The sequence below is a fragment of the Chiroxiphia lanceolata genome, chromosome 3 (genome assembly GCF_009829145.1).
Source record: "Chiroxiphia lanceolata isolate bChiLan1 chromosome 3, bChiLan1.pri, whole genome shotgun sequence".
In the NCBI taxonomy this organism is placed as follows: domain Eukaryota; kingdom Metazoa; phylum Chordata; class Aves; order Passeriformes; family Pipridae; genus Chiroxiphia; species Chiroxiphia lanceolata.
In genome coordinates this window covers 529,463-549,533 of record NC_045639.1, presented here as the reverse complement: position 1 = coordinate 549,533, position 20,071 = coordinate 529,463, and the positions used below count along the sequence as shown (strand labels likewise).

Here is a 20,071-nt window from a genome sequence, read left to right as displayed (position 1 = left end):
AAGCTCACAAACAAAACAAAACACATATGGAGAGATTTTTTTTAATGGCACAAAGGGCAATTAGGCACCCAACCTTCCAGTGCAATGAGATTCCTTACAGTCCTCTGTGCTTTTAAGTCTTCCCCTTATTGCTCAATGGAAGCAAAATCTACTGTCAAGACTCCAAAGGAAGAAAAAAATCAGCTGGAACCAAGAGAATGGTTGGTGGGCCTGGCGCAGCATCTCTGAACCCACCAGAACAAAGACAGGTGAAGGTCCTGACCAAGTGAAGAACACCCTACTCCACGTGTACTGTCTTTGGTAGCACATATCAGATCGATGTAAAAACATCAAAACACAGAACACTAATTACCTATCAAAAATAATTAAGTGTTCTGTAAACAGTAGAACATGAGCATATTTACCCAGCCACATCTCCTTCAGGCTGACACCCACCTCTCCAGCAGCACTGAGGGACCCCAGAGCTCCCACCTGCCAGGCAGGAGAGCCATGTGGATGCACAGACATGTGCCTCCATGGTGGCACAGCCGATCCAGCCTCTGTGAGCTGTGGTGCAAACGTGCCCTTCGGTGTGTGGCACAAGCTGCTCACCTCAGCAGCCTCCCAGCCACTGGCACTGTTCTTCTGCTCAAAGGCAGCTCCAGGACACATTCTGACACCAAGTCTAACCAAAACTTGATCTGAGCATGTTTCACCCCAGCTCCAGCCCTTTTCCATGTCCAGAACTGCTGCCTGGCCCTGGACAGGTCCCTGGGATCCTGCCTGCCCTTTGCCCAACGTGTTCCTCAGCACTCAGGGATCCACTGGCTCCCACCACTCACCTGCACAGCACCTCGTGCCACAGTGGGGCTGTCCAACAGCCTTGAGATGCTGCAAGCACACAAACCCACCTGGAAGGTGAACTTCCACAGGAGATACACCGAGCCTGGAAAGCAGAACAGCTCTGACACAGCAGGACCAGGGAAAGCACCCCTGCCCAGAAGAGGCCAGGGCTGCCAGAAACAGCTCCAGGGAAAACAGCTTTTTGATTCCAGATACAACAGTAGCCAATGGAGAAGAGAGACAAAGCACAGCTTCCAAAGTTTACTCTTGCAGCCTAACTAACAGTTCACAACACAGTTCCTTGGCAAGTACCTGTGACCTTATTTCTCCTGTGGAAAGAAAGAGCTCTGAGGTTGCACTGACATAGCTGATCACCTGCTCATTAGTGGCTCCCTGAGCAGGGAAATGCCCCAGGAACCCAGCACTGTGTGGCTGCTCCTGGTGCTCAGTAGAGTGCTCAGGGAAGACATCTTCCCGCACTGTGTCCCTCCTGCAGCTGGTGACAACTGGGGGTCCCTGGGAGCTGCCAAGCCAGCGAGCCCCTCGCTGTCCATCTCCCACTCGGCACCTCTGGGGCCCATGAGAGCCCCTCACAGCAGCTCCCCCCTGCAGCCCCTGACCCTCTGCCTTTGGCTTCTTGCCTTGCTACAAGCAGGTTGCAGATGGAGGCAGCCCCCTTCCCTCCCTGCCTGGTTCCACAGACCTCTCCTTTTACTCCGACACAGCTCCGCAGACCCTCTGCCCACAGCTGGCTGAGAGCAGGTGGCACCGGGAGACAGAGCAGGACTGCACAGTCCTTACTGGTAAAATGACTTCTCCTAATAGTTCCGAGCATTTATACAACCACAAATATTTACAATTTTTATAAATAAGAATCAGCAGAGCCCAAAAGATTCCTGATGGGAGCTGACAAGAGAAAACAGGGATGTTTTTCACAGACTACCCAGACGAGCACTCGTGCCCTACCACACTCGCAGCCTCAGGTGCTGAGCTGCAGCAACCCAGCCTCTGCCCAGGACTGCCAGAGGCTGTTCCGGATTGCACAGTCAATGGAGCACCAAGCAATCCCATTCATCCCACCCGAGGGGTTTGGGAGCCCTCTGGGTGCCTTTGCCGGGCGCAGACAGAGGCGGCACAGTCCCCGCCGGGCCCTGGCCCGCACCCAGCCGGCGCTGCAGCAGCACAAGCTGCATTCTGCCCTGCTGCTATTTACTCACAGCTACAGATGTTGACATAACAAAGAGCTACAGACAGACGGACAGAAGGGGAGCAGTGTTGCAGCGCAGACACTACGGGCTCTATTCTTCAGGAAAGCGCCTCTGACTTCCCCGCCCAGCCCCACAGCTCCTTTGGAATCATCTGGGCTGGTGAAGCTCGCTTTCCTCTCGAGGGACACAACTGTGTGTGAGAGAACATCAGCTTTGCTGTTTGTTCCTGTGCTGAACCGAGCCCTTATCAATCCACAGGAAAACCATTTGTTTCAAATCAAGTGGCTGAAAGCTCAGGGGTACCTTGGCAGTGTGCAACTTCTCCTCTCTACCTGCTCCTCCAAGGGGCTGTGCAGGAACATCCTCGTTTTGCACTAATGTCATTTCTAGAGAGCTAGAATTAAAGGGATGACTTGTTCCACAGAAAAACCCCCTCACACTTAAATGCTTTCTGAGGGACACCACTGTGCATTTTAAAGCTTTGCAACTGCACATACAAATCCTCAAACAGCAAAAGAACCGACACATTTTGGAAAACACGGCAGAATGGTCAGAGGGGCAGAACCACCCGCAGAAGGGGCAGAGCTGGCCATGGGAGATGTGCCATGAGGCTCTGCAGCACTGCCCAGAGCTGGGTACAAACTGTGCTCAGTGCTGCTCCGAGGTGTTTGCTCCTGCTCTCCTTGTGGCCAAGACGGACCGTGATGTCCTTAGAGCCCTGCTTGCCTCATGCTGTCAGTGAGCAGGCAGTGACCCCAGCTCCAGGTCCATTTGGGAGAGCCCCAGCCCCACAGCAGGCCCAGCAGGTTCAGGGAGCTGGTGGGCTCCCACACCCAGCCCATGCCCATTCAGAAGCCTTGCACTGCCTCGAGCACCAGGCAGGACAGAGGAGGGACTTGAGTTTTTAAACAGTTGCTTTTTTAAGCTTCTCATGCAAACCAAAGTTCAGATCCTTCACAACTGGTAGGAAAAGATATTATTGCCTGGAATCATGCCCAGAAAAACTCAAAGCCAAGCTTCATCCTGCCTGTGCTCCCTGCCAGCTCCCAGCGCTCCGCCGTGATGCCATCTGGTGCCCAGAGGCAGTACAGCCAGGGCTTCTCCTGGCCAAAGAGCCCGGGAGACGTTCTGGGGGGAATCGGCAGCCCCCAGATTAGCAAACACACAATAACTCACGGCATTTGTTCTGCCAGATTAACGTTCCCCTTGCACTGCACCAACACGTCTTAACGCTTCAGGCTGGGCTGGACACAGGTAACAGTCAAACTCTGAATTCTACTGCTGTCTCCCCCAGATGGAGATTTGCAGAGTCGGACTGCAGACATCCCCACTGCTGGAGAGCTGTCCTGGCACAGCACTCAGCCCTGGAGCTGCCTCCCATCCCAGAGCCACACGCCACTGGTCCTGAAGGGGCTGTAAAGAGGCTTTCTGAAGAGCAAATAAATGGGCTGACTTCATAAAAAAAGCAGGGAGCCAAGTATCCTCCTTCCCTCAGAGAAATGAGGCTGAGTATGAACTAGGTCTGCTGTGGCAGACCTGAGAGCAGCGGTTTGTGAGTGGTGTTCCTCAGGCCACAGCCAATGCAGGGCATGACCAGAGGCTGCTCTGACACCCTGCCAGGATCCCACCAGGATGCCCTGCCTCGCACAGCCCTCTCCTGTGCCAGGTGCAGCAGCAGGCACAGCCGGGCACACACCGGTCCTGCAGTGCCAGGAGAACCCAGAGCTACCCTGAAATTAGCCCATTTTGCCCTCCCCAAAGCAACACAGCTGGAAACAAACTCAGCACCCTTTTGCAGGAAGCACTGTGCAGGATTTTGTTTCCCAGCATCCCTGGGGATAATCCAGACCTGCCACTTGATTTATACTGGATAAAACCAGTTTGTCTCCATCACCAGTACATTATTGCTTGGACAGCACATCAGTAGGTCCTGCTGTACCCAAGAAACACAGTCCTTCCTTGATCATGGTCTGGAAACATTCCCGATCCCAAGCCAGGCAAAGGGGAGGAGAGGGGTTGCTGGGTCAGAATCTGGAATGCTCTTTCCATATCCCGTACCCTGAGCACCAGCAACGCTGGATGTACAAAAACCGGCTGTGGGGAAGCAGATCCCCTGGGAGGAAAGGGGAAACACAAGGCAACACACTTTCCCAATAATCCACAGGGAGCGTTTGAAGCTAAAGCAAACACTGAAGGAATTCAGTGGCGTGAAACAATGCAGTAGGTGGAGATGTTCACCCCTACGGCTTTTTCTTTAGCCTTGGAAAAACAAACTGACACTCTTAAAAGCGAAAAGGTGCTTGGAATCCTACCTCAGCTCCTGTAAGAGGCCAAGTGTCCCCGCAGCCGGATCTCCGGACTGAATTCCTGCTCTCTGGAGCGCCGGGCAGGTGGCAGCGCTCCATTTCCTGGGGCACACTGCCACCTCGTGGCTTCCCTCCTGCTTCCAGGAGAGCTCCCAGGATTCACAGCTGCACACAGAGCACATGGGAAATTGTTTGGAAACACTTTCATTTGTTTGACCACAACCTGCAGCTGCAGAACGAATGTAACACTGAAGTAACACTGCCTGTGGTTACAGAGCCGGGCTTTAGCAGCTTTAATTCCACAGCAGTATTTCCCCTGGTTCCAGATCGTATTGTCTAACGTTATGGTAGGAAAAGAAATCAAGGAACTAAAGAATTTTGCACATTACTTGTAAAACAATTATAAATATTTAATGGCAAACCCAGCAACTGCATGTTTCACATTTCTCCTGTTCCTCTGCTAATTCCTGTGGAAGTTAAACAGGTATGTTAGCTGCATAATTATTTGTTTGCAGAGGAGGTTGACACTGGTTTACAGACTACAGACAACCATGTAATTCCTCTGTAGCTACATGGTAATTATTGTGCTATTATAGAGTAATTAAACATGCAAATAAACATTAAAACAAGAGATCTGTATGGAAGCTGCCAACAACTGTAGGACAGAAAAGCAAATAGTAAATCAAATTACAGTGTTCTACAGGGGTACCAGCTATAGCAGGGAGTTAAAGAGTATCATCTTTTATACCACAGGCCATTTTTGTAGCCCTTCTGGCTGCACAAGTGTCTGGCCTAATGACCTGGAGAGATCTTACTTTGCAAGTTCTCCGTGTGCCTTAATCATTTAGGTTATCCAGAATGGCACAAACCCTCCAGAGAAGTGTTCTCCAGAACTCTGAGACACAAGAGTCTGGCTTTGTCCAGGCTGGTTTCTTTAGGAGGCAAATGACAATATTAACATACCCTGTTATGTCCAGCTGTGATCTCACTGTCCTAGGGGAATCCCTAACACAAAGTTCTTTGCTGCACGTCAAAATCAAATTATTTCAAACCAACCCTCAGGCCGTGTGTAAGGCTAGGACCTGACAGACTCAATCCTCAGGTTTATTTTTTCCCCAGAGATTCTCCCCCTGCATTTTCTACTTTTGTGATGCTGCAATGATGGACAAAGCTTAAACACCCCCAGCTCCTCTCTGAAGATCTTCTGGCATCTGATTCTTCACTGGATTTAAGCACAGTCCCTCTTACTGAGCAGACAGATATGTCTGAGCATGGACTATCCCTAAAATTGGGTGGATGTGTATAAAAGAGCAAACTCCAGTGAGCTGGGGAACATTTGGTGAAGACAAATAAATACCATCAATCATTCGTAACTAGGACCAAAACTCTGCAATTCCCATTTCCTTCTGTCCCCTCCAGCAGGGCTCACTCCCACACCTGCTGCAGTCCAAGGGAAGCTCTGCCTCCATCCTGGGGGAACCTGGATCAGGAAAGAACTAATGAAAGCATTTCCCTTGCACTGCCTGTGAGCCAGCAATGAGCTGTTCCTTACAACAGTTCCCCCCTCCTGATGCCGTGCTGCCATTGCCAGGGCACAGGGACCCAGTCAAACCTTGCTCAGAAACCCCTGGCACATTTGTAGATACTTATATATATTCATTCCTAGTGACCAGCTGAAACAAAGACATTTATTTTGACCATAGACAGATTAGCTCCGAGATGCATCCCAAGGCTCTTCTGACCTTGGTTCCCTTACTCTGTTTCCAAACACATAAATCCTGCACAATTTAGAAGTATGGGTTTATTGCCTTTAATGCATATATTTATTAAGGTAACAACAACAATCACAGCCACTGCTCCCCTTTCCTTGCTCTGCCTCCTCACTTAGCAACCAGTCTGAGTGCTGCCTAATGCTGCCAGCATTACTCTAGGCTCGCCAAGGAAACTATTCCTCTTCCTCGAATTTAATCTCCTAGCAGAGTTTCATTTGTGTTTGGTGCTGTTTGGGTGTCATGAAAACCCTCCTGGCCCAGCTGAGGACAAGGTGTGCTGCCGTCTCCTGCTCCCGCTCCGCAGATCCCAGCTGGGAGTGGCTGGGGCTCCACCTCCATCCCACGCTCTGCTGAGGACCACTGACCTGGAAGCATGTGTGCAAAAAATAACATCTTTGCAGATTTTATCCATTGGTATCTCAAAAGAGACTTCTCAGAGGAGAAAGGAGTTTTCCTCTCTCTAACACTGAGGACAAATCCATGCAGTGGAAGCTGGAGCTCCCTGCAGAGGGAGCAGGCTCTCCATTCCATCACAGCCAGGGATGGGAGTGGGAATCCTGCCTTTCAGATAAGCCCATGGCATTTACCATCGAACTTATCTGCAGACCCTTTCCAGCTCTGTCAGGGCAGCTTGCTCTTTGCATGGGAATTAAACAGAATTCCCGACTCCCGGCTCCAGGCTCAGCACCACTAGCATGGAGCACGCCTGCAGACGTGCCCTGTGACACACAAAACTGGGAAAGGACTTCCCCACACGGCTAAACTCTTCTAGAATATTGGCCAAGCAGTGCTGGAAACGAGCATCGGGCCAAGGGAGTTGGGGGGGTCAGACTGTCTCGTTGCCTCTCCAAGGGTATCCTGCTCTAGCACATGCTGGTTCCCTTGGATACGCGCAAGAAAGGAGGAGGCTCCCTGAAGACAGGTAGTTATTTCACCTCTCACACCCCTGGGCACCAGGAGCTGGTCAGAATTACAGGGACCTCCTGCCACCCTGAGGATCCAGGAGAGGTTCACCTGTATCCTGCTCTCCAGAGCTCACGGTGCTTTGCTTCCAGGAAAAGACAAGGCCATGCCAGCAGCACCACCACTGATGCCAAGCGGGTGCCAAAAGGATTTATACCTCTTCAGCTGCCACAGAGAAGGAAACAGCCCTGTAAGGTGAGCCCAGCACACGCCTCACGTGGGAGCACTCGCAGCCAGAGCCACAGAGGGAGCAGCTGGCACAGGGGGCACATGGGCACGTGTCAGGACCCACTTTTAAACACCAAAGCAACTCCTCCAGAGGCTCCTGAGTAGCTCTGGAGGGCCTTCTCCCATCAGTCCAGACTTATCTGCTGCTCTGCGGTGCTTTAGGACCCTTCAAAGCAGCATGACCTGCCCGTGCAGGGTGTGTGTCCAAATTCCTGGGGTCACTGCAGTGCTCGGCAGGTCTGGGGGTCCCCCTGAGCCCCAGGACACACCAGGGGGGACACAGGCTTTGCACCAAGCCTGAGGTTCAAGTAGGAGTGCACACAAGAGGAGGAGGAGGCACTCACCACTCCCCAATCCTGAGCTTTACCCCCTCTGCCTCCTCTCTGGATAACATGGAATGCTGGCAAAGCCAGTGCAGGGCAGGGGGGAAATGTAGCCTCTTCCCCTCAAGTACAGCTCTCCCTACACTAGGTGCAGCTGGGCAGTATATGCTAATAATTTGTCAAACACTGAGCTGGAATTGTGGATAAGAATCATGCTTTTTGTACAGAAAATTGAAAATGAAATAGTGACTACAACTGCAGCCATTACACAGCACATTATCTTGAAGGGCTTTGGTGTAATTTAGATAAAACACCATATCTCTGATTTCAGAAATGTCAACATCATTCTAAATGTACATGTGCTTCTCCACTGGTTTTCTGTGAAGATTTACAACTCCATGAGCCTCTCTCTCTCATTCTCTCCATTTTCTTTTTAAATTGGCAAATGAGTATTCCATCTTTCAAAATTTCAGGTGTATTTTTATATGTGGGAAAAGTGCATGTTCAGAGATGCCCCTAATGGCTCCATTATGGATCTCATCAGCTGTGACACACTTCCCAAAATAAAATCTATGCCTTTGGATGAAACAGAAAAAATTAATACCCGAGCAAGGATGAAATGTTTCATTTCCCTCCTTCGCCCCTGATGTTCATGTCGCACTTCATCCCTAGTGCTCTGTACTTTTTTCTTCAAACCCTCCTTCAAAGAGGAAAACCCCCAAACTACAGTACAGAAAATTCCAGTTAAGCATGTCAAACCCCCTTTTTCGGTGGTCAGACGCTGGCCCAGGTTGTCTGGAGAGGCTAAACAGTCTCCATCCTCGGACATATTCCAAAGCCAACCAGGCACAGTGCTGAGCTCCCTGCTCTGGGCATCCTGAGCAGAGACCAGAGCAGGTGATCTCCAGAGGTACCTGCCAACATCACCCACTGTGTGATGCTAATTCCTGTTTCATTGCTAATTCATAGGAAAATGGGTACAATTAGCATGAATTTTATCCATGTTTTGCCATCTCCAACCTCTGATCAGGTTCCAGGAGTGTCTTAGACCCCCTGCTAATTGTCCTCCTATGGTTTCACACTGTTCTCCAGGGAGGGGTCAAAACCAGGGTGATGGCAAATAATACCCGAGGGATGTTGCCTCCTGCAAATGCTGGGGAGCCAGGAGTGAGGGAGGAAGGATCAGGCACAGGGGCTGCTGTGGCTGCTGGACTTCCAGCAGGGCCGGCTGTGCCTCTGTTTGCTTGTACCTGCATCAGCAGCTGGACAAAAGGAACGGGGTTTTTCCCCCAGCACATTTACATTCTCATTTAATTCTCCACAGGCTCCTTCCCTGCCCCGGGAGCTGGAGCACATGCCCACAGCCCAGGCTCTGTGCAGGCAGGTCGTGGCAGCCATTCATCCTGATTTCAATGCCCTGGGAGGGCAGAAGGGTGCAGGTCCACACCATTTGGCTGTTTGCTGTCATGAGCAAAGAGGCAGTGACACATCCACGCTCACCCGAGTACCTGGGACTGTCTGCCACTCTCAGCAGTGTGCTACACAAGCAAATAAAGAGGCTTCTAATTAGATTAAGACTGACCAAAAATGCATAGTGAATTACCATTCTTCTTTTTCACAAAGCCGAATACTTTGTGAGACAAATGCCATGGCAATCTGAGCCTTCAGCCTGGCCTTCAGCAACTCCCCACACTCAGCCCTGGCATTTCCCACTTCCCAAGTGCCCTGGACAGCTCTGGGCACCAGCACCTCCACCCACCACTCCTGCACACACACACAGGGAACCAACGCAGGGAATGTTCATAGGGATGCGAGTCTGCAGCTGCAATTTACAAGTTCATTAACAGTGTCACTGCAAAGATCAGTTTTTTAATTGGAGCGCTAATTAGCAATGAATTCTCATTATTTTTCATTGAAATCCCAAAGCAGCTTTAGCACATTCTCTTTGTTCTCCTGAAAACGGGGAAGTGGAGAAGCTTGGAGAGATAAAGACCCAGCTGATGATATACTGGGGGGTTGTTTTCCCCTCCAGCCGTTCCTCCGGTTTAGTTCATTTCACAGCAATTTCCGTTATTATTTACGATTTGAAGAAATAAATATTTCCACAAAGAAATAACTATTTCCGTGAAGAAACACTAACTCTGAAAAGCCTCAGAGCACTGGCCTGGCTCATTACAGTGAAGATTTGAATGTGGCAGTGGCAGTGTGAAGTGGCAGAATGGAACCCCTGCATCCTCTTGGAACTGGTGTTTTGGTTTCCCCTCACTGAAATCTGGCAATTGCTCTCCAGCTGAGAGACACCCTGACAAACGGACCCTGGGCAAATGGACTTGGCACGGGGAAAGAGGAGCTCGGCTGCTGGACCATGCTGGGGTCTGCTCCAAACCCAGAAATGTGTCAGGCTTTTGGCAGATTCTGAGATTTCTTTTTTCCAGAGGGATGGATAATCATCACATTGTTTCCACGGTCCTTCTACAAATTATTTTGATAATAAAGGACCTCCGGTGACATTAAGTACATTTTAATTACAACATTGTCTGTAATGCATATATCTAATTGCAAATAATTATTTTATCATATTTTGTCTGTAGGCCTGTTAGATGCATCAGATATTATCTTCTGACTCAGTGGTACAGGTTAATTAAAATTTCTCTTTTAATATCGTTTCAAAGCTAACCACATAATTTCATCTGAACACCAGCTGTGTTGGTAAAAATTATTTTTTATAATTTTTTTGTCATGCTTGTCTATGGAGGAAAACCCGAGCCATTTCTGCAGGCTGTAATTACTGCACTGCTTTCTGCAGTCCTTCATTTGCAAAGGAAGAAAAGAAGGAAGAATGTGTGTAACATCAGTGGCCAGCGGTGGCTTTGTGTGTTCCTGGTTCATTTTGAAGGGGTTTTTGTTCTCCTTCTCATGTACAAAAGCATTTGAGATCTTCTCTTCAGAAGGAGAACTGAAGGTATCACACAGCCTGGTTTGTCAGAATGAACTGCACTGGGGTTAAGACAATCCGAGTGGTCATCCTTGATGTTAACAGAGCCCAGCTTAAGGGCGATCCCAGCCAGCTCCTTCCTTCCTCGTCTGTTGTTCCTTCCAGCGATAAAGAGCGGGGACAAGGCGAGAGAAAAACGAAAATATGAACATAATGTTGACTCAAAAAAAGAGAGTTTAGGTTAAATATATGGCAATATAAACCCGAGAAAGCTGGGAGAGGACAGGAGGAGAACGGAGACTTATTTCAGGTGGGAGAACACTTTGCCTATAACTTGCAGGAACAAATGACCCTGACTGCACCCTCTGTGCACCATTTCTTAGGACCAGAGGTGTTTCTGTAAGCCTGTCACCATCTCGCTGCTGTTTCAGACCCTGCATGCTCCGCCTGCGCGTTCAGAGCCAGCTCCAGGGCCGGCAGAGGGGCGAGGGCCGGCAGGGACAGGGTTAAGGCGTGTCCCCAAGGAGGGGAGCAGAGGCTCTGGAGCTCCACCAGGCCGGGCCAGAGGTGAGCGCTGCCAGGAGGAAATTGCTGCAGCTCCATCGAGATCACGAGCGACCTTTCCTCTTGGAGAGGGGTGAAGTAAACAACACTTATCTCGGATTTAGTGCAGTTGAGACAAGCAGCACTTTATCTCTGTTCCGCGGCACACGGAGCAGGGAGGCAGAGGGATGATTTTCCTGCTTTTATGGTGTAAGCAATCTCTGCTTTCTTAGCCTGCTCTCAAGTTGAGCTGTAACACCTCCTCATGGAAAGATCTTGGCCAGGGCAGCAGGTTACGGGCTTGCACAACGTGCCATAAACCTCCTCACGCAGTTCAGCCTTTCGCAAGTGTAGTCTGAGCTCTCCTTGGTGGGTTGATATTTTTACCCCATGAAGTTTCCACATCCTCCATACCGTTTCCTTTCAGAAGGTATCATGGGACATGCAATCCCTGATCTTTCTATTTTGGATTTTTTTTCCATCCACAGACATAAATCCTTCTCTGTCCCTCTACACACAGTTTCAGATTCCAGCAGAAGGAAATCTGATGGGGCTTTTTTTGACAGTGCATTTCTTGTGTCTATCATTTTTACTACATGAATGATACCTGAATACCTTATATGCTGCAATGGTTAGAAATTTTCCATCAGGTTCTTCCTAAATAGCCCAGTACTCAGAAGATCTATTCCCCTTTACTGCCAGAGTGAGAACTTCTGGAAGCCCAGCTCCCAAATCCAGCTGTGCTTAGGAACACACGCCTCAGGCATGGGTTATTTCAGCACTGTCACCCACAGTCTGCCATCCTGCAGTCCCCTGAGACCTGTGTCCCATCTGCTTTTCCTGAAGTCAATATTCAACTCCTACAAGTAAGTATTAAGTGACTCCTGCTAAATAATTAACTGTTTCTGGGAAGCTGTCGGGCTGGGGGGTGCTCAGCTGAGCAGCCAGCACGTGTCTTCAGGAGACATGCAGACACTGTGTCCCTTTGGACTGCTCTTCTCCACCCCTGGATAAGCTGGATAACTGGTCACAGCCCCTCCGAAGGCTGAGACACTGCACAGTCCATGAGCACCCTTCAGGTGCTGGATGGCAGTCCCCAGGGGAGACCTTCAGTGAGCATTAAATGGATGAGGCACCTCTGCTTCCATAAACTCAGCAAAACTCCAAACCTTTGCAGAAGTTGATCTGTGGAAAGCAGTTTGAAGGATCCAGACTTAGGAAAAGACTGGCATACAGCAGGAATTCAGTACTAATTGTATGGTTTTGAGTCAGAAGCAGCGCTTTGCAGGAGCAGGGATCCGTGCCCGTGTGCCCTATAGGAAAATAAAACTATCAAACTCAGGGCCCAGCAGGAAAAGTCTTTTCCACACGTCATATCAGGGCAGAGCCTTGTTTCCCTAGGCTGGCACAGCACCAAAGCCCTGCCAAGCACCTGCACCTAAGCCAGGAAGCATCAAGTGAGCTGATATTCCAATGCAGCAGTAAGGAGCTCGTGTGCCTTAATGCACGTGTTGGACCAAGGATATGCAAGGGGACACAAAAAGCAACTTCCTAAGTACAGTTTGAAGCATTTGGTTTGAAGGACAAAAAGTCAGTACCAGCATCCTACGCTAAGGAAATCATTCTCTCACCTGCAGGTTATTTAGGAGGCAAGTCTCCTGTATTTACTTTTCCCCTGCCCTTTTTCCTGGGCTCAGTATAAAGTGTTACATTGACACAAGTAAGCGGAGAAGTTCCGTAATTTAATCTGTGCCATTAAAATTTCAGGCTCCACGGGGAAAGCAACCCTGCCTGTTCATCAGGTCCAGTGAAATTCGTGTGGCCGGTGTCACCTTTCCACAAACTCCGCAGCAAGAGGCACTTCCCCACCCCTGCCAGGCCTCGCTGAGGGCAGGTAAGGAAACAGGATCATCCCCACCAGCATGACCCCATTCCTTGCTCCCTGAAGGACCAGGCTGCTTCCCAGGGGGAGGAAGGAAAGGCCTGAGCCATGCAGTTCAGGGATAGCGTGCAAACACGGATCAATAATTCAGGCTATTCTATTTTGGACCGGGAATGTGCTGCCCCTCACCTGCACTGCTGAAGGCAATGGGTGCCCGAAATAGAAACTCCTCCAAGAGCAGAGGGAGCCCAGCCACGAGGGCTGTGCCAGAGGCACTGCAGGGACAGCCTTTGCAAGATCAGCACTTTCCCTTCTGTCAGCGGAGTCTTGGCTGTGCCACGACTGCCCAGAAACCTCCCCCGGGCTGATGGGATGCTGATGGGATGCTGGGCCTCCTCCAGTGCAGCCAGCAGCAGCAGGGGCTGCCCACCGCGTTCTCCAAGCAGACAGCCAGGCAGGCTCCTGCACAGGGAGTGATTTTCCTAAGGAACACCCAATCCATGCACTGCCGTGCCTGTGCCGGTACAGTCAGCTCGCTCAGCACATCCCACTGTGCTGTGACCTTTAACAATGCAGTTCTGCCACAAGTCCTCCTAAGAGACTGCTTTATATAGCCTTTACCTCAGATCCTGAGAGCTCAGTGACCCAATCTCTTTCAAGAAATTATTCCACCTTAAGCACTGACTTTCGGAAATGCATCATCTGACTTTCTGGGAAATCGCAAATGTTATATTGTTAGAAAACACAAGTCACAGGATTTTACAAGCGGTTCTCCTGCACAGGCTTAGATCACTGATGCAGGTTTACTGGCATTTCTGGTTTGTGTTATGCTACATCAGCTCCCGAGTGAATAATTTGAAAAGTTATATTTGAAAAGTTATATGTTTGAACTGATAAATTCTAGGCCAGTTACATATAAATCTGAGTTCCTACAGGTACATATTAATTTGGATATATTTGCCTACTTAAAACTCCGAGGAGACACCATTCCATGGCTTTGCACCTTGCTGCTAAGCTGACTGGTTACTTCCAGCTGGGTATCACAACCCGCTGGCTCCCCAGTGCCAGCCCTCGAGGCTCCAGAGAGAAACATCCTGCCCCACAGGGAATTACCTCTCACCACCTACAGCAGCACTTTCTCACCTTGCAGCTCATGGGCACACGAGAACTGAGATAAATAACCTTAATTCCGTGGTGAAAGCACAAGTCAATAACCTCCAACCACTCCACTTATGCCAATGTTAAACGATGCTGATTCCCATTTCCCAGAACCTAACAGGGAGAGCAAGGACTCTTCTAGAGCACCACGATTCCAGCCACGGAATCCTTATTCTGTGGAGCTTTCCACAAGGAGAATTTCTGGCAACCTTTAAAGCACCAAGTGACCAAAGCTATGCAGTTTGGTGCTCAGCACCACAACGCTCCCCTACTTATCACAGAAGTTATCAGACACCCGAGCAGCTGCATAACCACAATTCCTTCATCTGCAATGGTTCCTTTTTTAACAAAGCAGAAAAAGACAAAAACATGGAACAATCAGAAACCGCCAGAAGAGACAAACTGAAAGTCACCGGTTTCGTAAGTCAATTAAAATAAAAGGGAAGGAAAAAAAAAAAAAAAGAAAGAAGAAACAAGAGGAAGCCAAGATTTTAGCCATGTGCTTCCTCAGCCAACTGCACAAATTGATTCGTGGCAATGGAAGGTGAAATCTGGACCGGCCCAATTCGCTCCTCTCAGGAAGCTGCAGATGCTCAAATTGCAACACATGACCCAAAGTTTTAGACAACTGCAGCAGATTCATAACTCTTCTAGAATGAGACATTGTGTAATGGTGTGATGGGAAGAATATGTAATAGGAATTACTGTAAGCCCGGAATGGGCTCCAAGACAAGGGACGATGGGGCAGCAGTGAATTTTCTGTGCCTGACTCCAAGGCCGTGTGCTCCATCTTTTTTGTGCATGAAAAAGAATTAATTTTTATTTTTCTTTTTAAATGCTGTGCATTAGCACTATCCATCTTCCTGACTGCAGGAAGTGAATTCTCCGGAGCAGTGGGAATACACAAGGTTTGGTGACAGGGCCAGCCTTTGCTAGGACTGTCCCTTCTCCAGTGGGACATGTTTAGGGCTTGTTGACCTGTTGCTTTGGTGACCCCAGGCCTTTGCAGCAGAAATGGTCCCTGAGAGGGCTCAGAGGAAGTGAGATGTGGCAGTGATGTATTTTCTGCTCCTAACAATAGTATTTCTTGGGACATTTTATTATTCTACAATGATTCAGGGCTGAAAAATAATTTCTACATGACGTGCAAACTGATTCTTGAATAATTTTGTTAAAGACTAAGAAGCATACATGTAAGTTATTTCTCCGACACACACTGATTCCTTTTTTAGGACCACAGAACCTGCCTTGGAGCTTATTAAAATTTACTTTTTTTTTTTTTTTTTTACACAGGAATTTTACTGAGAGGATCTAAAGACCTTTAAGTGAAACACTGCTGGCTCCTAATTCTGGGGTGGATCATGCTTTTGTTGTATAACTATGAACTCTCTGTGTCACAGGAATAAAGGCAGTAAATATTTACATATTTATAGTGTAAGCAGTTATTCAAAAGCTGAGGGTTTTCCTATGGAGAGCTGGATTGGATGAAGAAATCCAACGCGAAGAAATGGTCCCCTGTGAGGGTGGCGAGGCCCTGGCACAGGTTGCCCAGAGAAGCTGCGGCTGCCCCGGGATCCCTGGAAGTGTCCGGGGCTAGGTTGGACGGGGCTTGGAGCAACCTGGGATAGTGGAAGGGGCGTGGCACTGGAAGGGCTTTAAGGTCCCTCCGACCCCAGCCAGCCTGGGATTGCAGGATAAACGAAACCGAGCGTACCTAGGGCGGCAGGTCCGTGCGGCGGCTCCGTCCCGCAGGCACAGCGGACATTCCCCGCGGGAGCGCTGCGGGATCGCGGGCGGCAGCGGCGGTGACGTCAGCGCCACGCGGGGTGACGTCAGCGGCGCGGGGCTCCCAGCGCCCCGCGCGGCGGCGGCGGAGAGCGGGGGGGGAGCGGCGCGTGCGGGCAGCGCCCGGGCGGCAGCGCTCCCGGCATCCATCCCCTGGATCCCGCGGATCCCCCCGTCCTTCTGGCCGGCCCCGCCGCGATGTTCTCCAGGAAGGGCCACGCCGACGTCAGGAAATCCACGCAGAAGGCGCTGGACCCGAAGCGGGACGTGCTGACCCGGCTGAAGCATCTCCGCGCGCTGCTGGGTGAGTGCGGCGGCCGTGAGGGGACCCCCCGCGCCCTCATTCCTCCTCCTCCGGGCGCTCCTCGCCCTCCCAGCGCTGCCCGGGTGAGTGTTTTCCCCCGGGGCAGCGGTGAAACGGGGGCATAAAAGCCCCCCTTCGCTGCCCTGGTACCCCCCGGCTCCCGTGCAGCCCCGTGGGCTCCCCGGGCTGTCGCTGCCGAGGGGCAGCGCTGGGTGTCCTTTCCAGAGGCGTGGGAGCCGCGGGAGAAAGTTGCGGGTGTGTTTCGCTGCTCCTGCCTTTGGGAATTCGCGTTTCCCGGTGTCCAAGCGCTCCTGGTGCAGCCTTGTGGTTTGGGTAGTAAATAGTAGGTAAATGTATTTCCCGCGGAGTTCTTCGGGAGATCTCTTCTGCTTTTGTCAGCAGCGTTAATTTGGGGCTTTTTATTGTGGTGTTTTTTTGTTGTTGGTTTTTGGGGGTTTTTTTAACTTTAAAGGAGGCCATGGTATGGCGCTTTGTGGTGCTTTTCTGCGCGTGTGGCAAGGTTGAACCTCGCGAATGTCGCCTTGCAGGTGAAGCCTTTCCCCTCGCAGCTCTGCACGTTGAAAGGAGCCGATGAGTTTCAGCTGTTGCTTGTCGGAGGGAGCTGATGCGCTTCAGCTGTGAGGTGTATGCAGTTCGGCGGGGTTGGAGTGGGCACAGCTGGGGCCGTGCGGGGCACAGGTGCTCCCTCAGCCCCCTGCCCGGGGCGTGCCCTGTGCAACCTCGCCGGGGCTGGGCTCGGAGCGAAAACCTTGTGTCTTGGTGTCCCGCCGGCAGGAGAAAACACACAAAAGAAGCTTTTTAGCGTGCTGCGGCAAGGCGAGGAGGCTCTGTGGTGAGGACGGGGACGGTCCCGAGCGAGCAGAGAGCGGTGCTCGCGGTGCCCTTGGGGCGCGCGGAGCGGAGCGATCGCCGTGAGGGGATGTGAGGGGCAGTGGCCGTTGTGGGCTCGCGAGGGGGGCAGTGGCCGTTGTGGGCTCGCGAGGGACCGTGACCGTTGGGCTCGCGAGGGGGGCAGTGGCCGTTGGGCTCGCGAGGGACCGTGGCCGTTGGGCTCGTGAGGGACCGTGACCGTTGGGCTCGCGCGGGGCCCCGCCCGTGCCCAGGTGCCGCCGGTTGGGCGCAGGTGGGAGCAGTCAGTGACTCACGGGCGGTAATTCCCGGGATCCGCTGCCTTCCAGCAGCCCACGGGGGGCACTTGGTGAGGGGACAGAGTGCCGGGCAAAGCCGGCCTCGTGGCCTGGGGCTGGCTCATCCTTTGAGCGGCAGGAAGGGCAAGTTTGACGTGCCCGGCCTGCGGATGTTTGAGCTCGTGCTTTGCGCTCCCAAGCGGGGCGGTCGTGAGGGCTGTGCCCGGCGGTGGAGACCAGAGGCTCCTGTGCCAGGCCCTCAGCGGGTCCGTGGGCACTGCTGCACCTTGGCTGTGAGCGGAGGGTGAGTGACTGCCCCGAGTGTAAACTCCTCTGTTCCGTGGGTAAGGAGTGTCCGTGGTTGGGAATCGGGGGATTACTTTCATGTTAGTTTCCCTCTGGGAACTACACGCGGAAGTTTCAGAAGGCGTGTGAAATGCCTTGTTTGTTTGGGAAGGCGTGTGAAATGCCTTGTTTGTTTGGGAAGGCGCGTGAAATGCCTTGTTTGTTTTCGTTTGTTTGGATGGAACCGTGAATGGAAGTGCCTGGGGGCGGGAATTTGAAAAGCCAGGAGAAGGTGCTGGCATTGCCGTGCGCCTTTCAACTGTGCATGTCCAATTGCTCATGTGCTGTGTGAACTGTATTAAAATAATGTCCATTTTATTGCAAAATAATTGTGGGAAATTCTTTAAGAGTTTTTTAAGAGTGTTTTGTGAAACTGTCCTGAGAAAGATCATGACCTGAGACCACAGTGTGAGCTTGGGACTGTACATGTCTTCCCTCTCCACCAACCTCGATGAAATAAATAGACTTGAAGAACTAAGAAATAGAGCAGCTTTTTTGTTGATGTGCCCCTTTTGGCCTCTCAGCAAGACCCGAGTGGTTTAAGCTGCAGTACTGGCCTTGCTCTGGCTCTTGGTTGTCTTGGGGCGGTGCTGGATTTTGTGTACCCCTGTGGTGCCCAGGAAGCTCTCGGGCTCCTGGGACAGACCTGGAGGGGGAACAAATGGAAAACCATGCCCATTAGCGTGCCAGAATTAGTTTCTGTCCCAAAGCAGATGGTTCAGGAGGTGGTGCTGCCTGGTGGTTTTCTGTCAAGATACTTATTACCCAGTTGGCAAGGGGGGAAAACACGTGCGTCGCTCTCGGGAAGTGCCATCTCTCCTTCCAAGTGGCTGCTGTGTTTGGAGGTAGTGACCTGATTCCTTGGATTCATCTTTGGTTTAAAGTGAAGGTTGTTGGCAGTGCCAGAGGGCTGGCTGGGGCCTGTGGTGTGGCAGTTGCCTGGCTGCTCAAGCTGGGGGTCAGGGCAGGCACTGTGTCTGAGCGGCTCTGGGGATGTTCCTGGGGTGTCTGCTTTTGGGAACAACAACGGAAATGTTTGAGATGGTACAGGAGGGGCTTTTTGAAGGTGATATTTTCGTGGATATTGTTGCAAGTGTATCTTTTATGGTACTGGTCAGCACAGACAATGAAGCAACACATGGGAAGGACCTTTCCGGTATTTAAGGAAAACAAAGCTTTTGGATAAAGGCTCAAAAAATAGTTGGATTTTTTTTTTTCTTCTCCTCTTGTGCTGACCAGGGTAGGAATGTGTGTCTGTTCCTCCCACCCTGGACCTTTCACTCCCTGTCACCAACTGCTTCCCTCAGCCATAGGGGCACATGTTCTCCAAATAGCTCCTCCTGGTCTTGTGTTTCCTTAGGAGATGCCAACTCCTCTTCCTTTGTTAGTTTTAAATCACAGGAATTAAATTGTAAACAAAATGACAGTTACTCTTCTGTGATCCCACTGATGCAGGAGGATAAAGATCAGAGAGAAGACGATAATAGGGGAGGAATGAGGTAAAGGAATGTGTATTTCCATAAATAAGGGCTCATGTGAGTTCTGGATTGCTTCAGGTCCCTTAGCGTCATCTGTATAAGTTTGTGCAGTGTCCAAACTGAAAGAAAAGGTTCCCTTTAAGTTTGTGTTGCTTATAACATCTCTCAGGGCTCAAATGCCCTTTGGGATCCATATTCCTAATCTGTGGGGTGCCCTGCCTGCATGGCAGGACAGAACACTACCCAGAATAAGTGGGTGTTCATTTGTGTTGGGGAAATGGCCGGAACATTTCCATTATTTTTTTACTGCTATAGAGATGTATTTATGTTCAGAACTTTTGTAAAGTCAGTAGAAATGTTTTTTTCCAAATATAGTTTGTGGAAGTGCCAGTAGTGTGGCCTTTTTTTTTTTTTTTTTTACAGCAGACCTAAAAAACAATGGACTGATAAGCAGCAGTGGGGATGTACAGGGTTGGCTCTTCCCCACTGACTGGCCATAAATGAAACCCCTCCAGTTTCCCAGAGTGGTTTCTGTGGGACTTTTGTAGTATAAAGGTTAATCACTGCTCTTCAAGACTCTTTCTATGGCTATTCTTGGGTAAAAATACTCTCTTTTTTCTTGGAACATCTTATGCAGTAGTGTTTTCTCCTCAGGCACAGTTGAAATACTTAGGTGTGATGAGTACTGCTGTACAGATGTGGAATGCTGCCATGTCCAGTGCTTTCATCCTTTTCTCTGGGCAAATATATGGGAGACCTGTTATGGCTGCACACAGACTTCAGTTAAGGTTAAATATGAACTTTGTGAGGTTACCAAGTACAGTCCTGAATCTTTGTCTTTACAAAATACCAATTAGGAAAAACCCTGTTT

At 50.4% G+C, this 20,071-nt stretch overlaps 2 protein-coding genes across 6 annotated transcripts in view; one reads left to right on the top strand and one right to left on the bottom strand.

The window, feature by feature from the left end:
* Positions 1-16,370, bottom strand: part of KIZ (kizuna centrosomal protein) — a 101,958-nt gene extending 85,588 nt beyond the window's left edge. For both annotated transcript variants that reach the window (XM_032681763.1, XM_032681764.1), the window contains exons 1-2: positions 15,855-16,370; positions 4,343-4,501 (exon numbers count right to left, since the gene is read on the bottom strand). The gene's annotated coding sequence lies outside the window, so the exon portion shown is untranslated. The remainder of the gene's footprint in view (positions 1-4,342; positions 4,502-15,854) is intronic.
* The window catches only part of RALGAPA2 (Ral GTPase activating protein catalytic subunit alpha 2), a 96,393-nt gene continuing 92,336 nt past the window's right edge, over positions 16,015-20,071 (top strand). For 3 of the 4 annotated variants that reach the window (XM_032681750.1, XM_032681753.1, XM_032681754.1), the window contains exon 1: positions 16,015-16,229. In XM_032681750.1, the coding sequence (XP_032537641.1) occupies positions 16,124-16,229 (106 nt within the window). In that variant the 5' untranslated portion in view covers positions 16,015-16,123. The remainder of the gene's footprint in view (positions 16,230-20,071) is intronic. The other variant, XM_032681751.1, reaches the window with a different exon arrangement.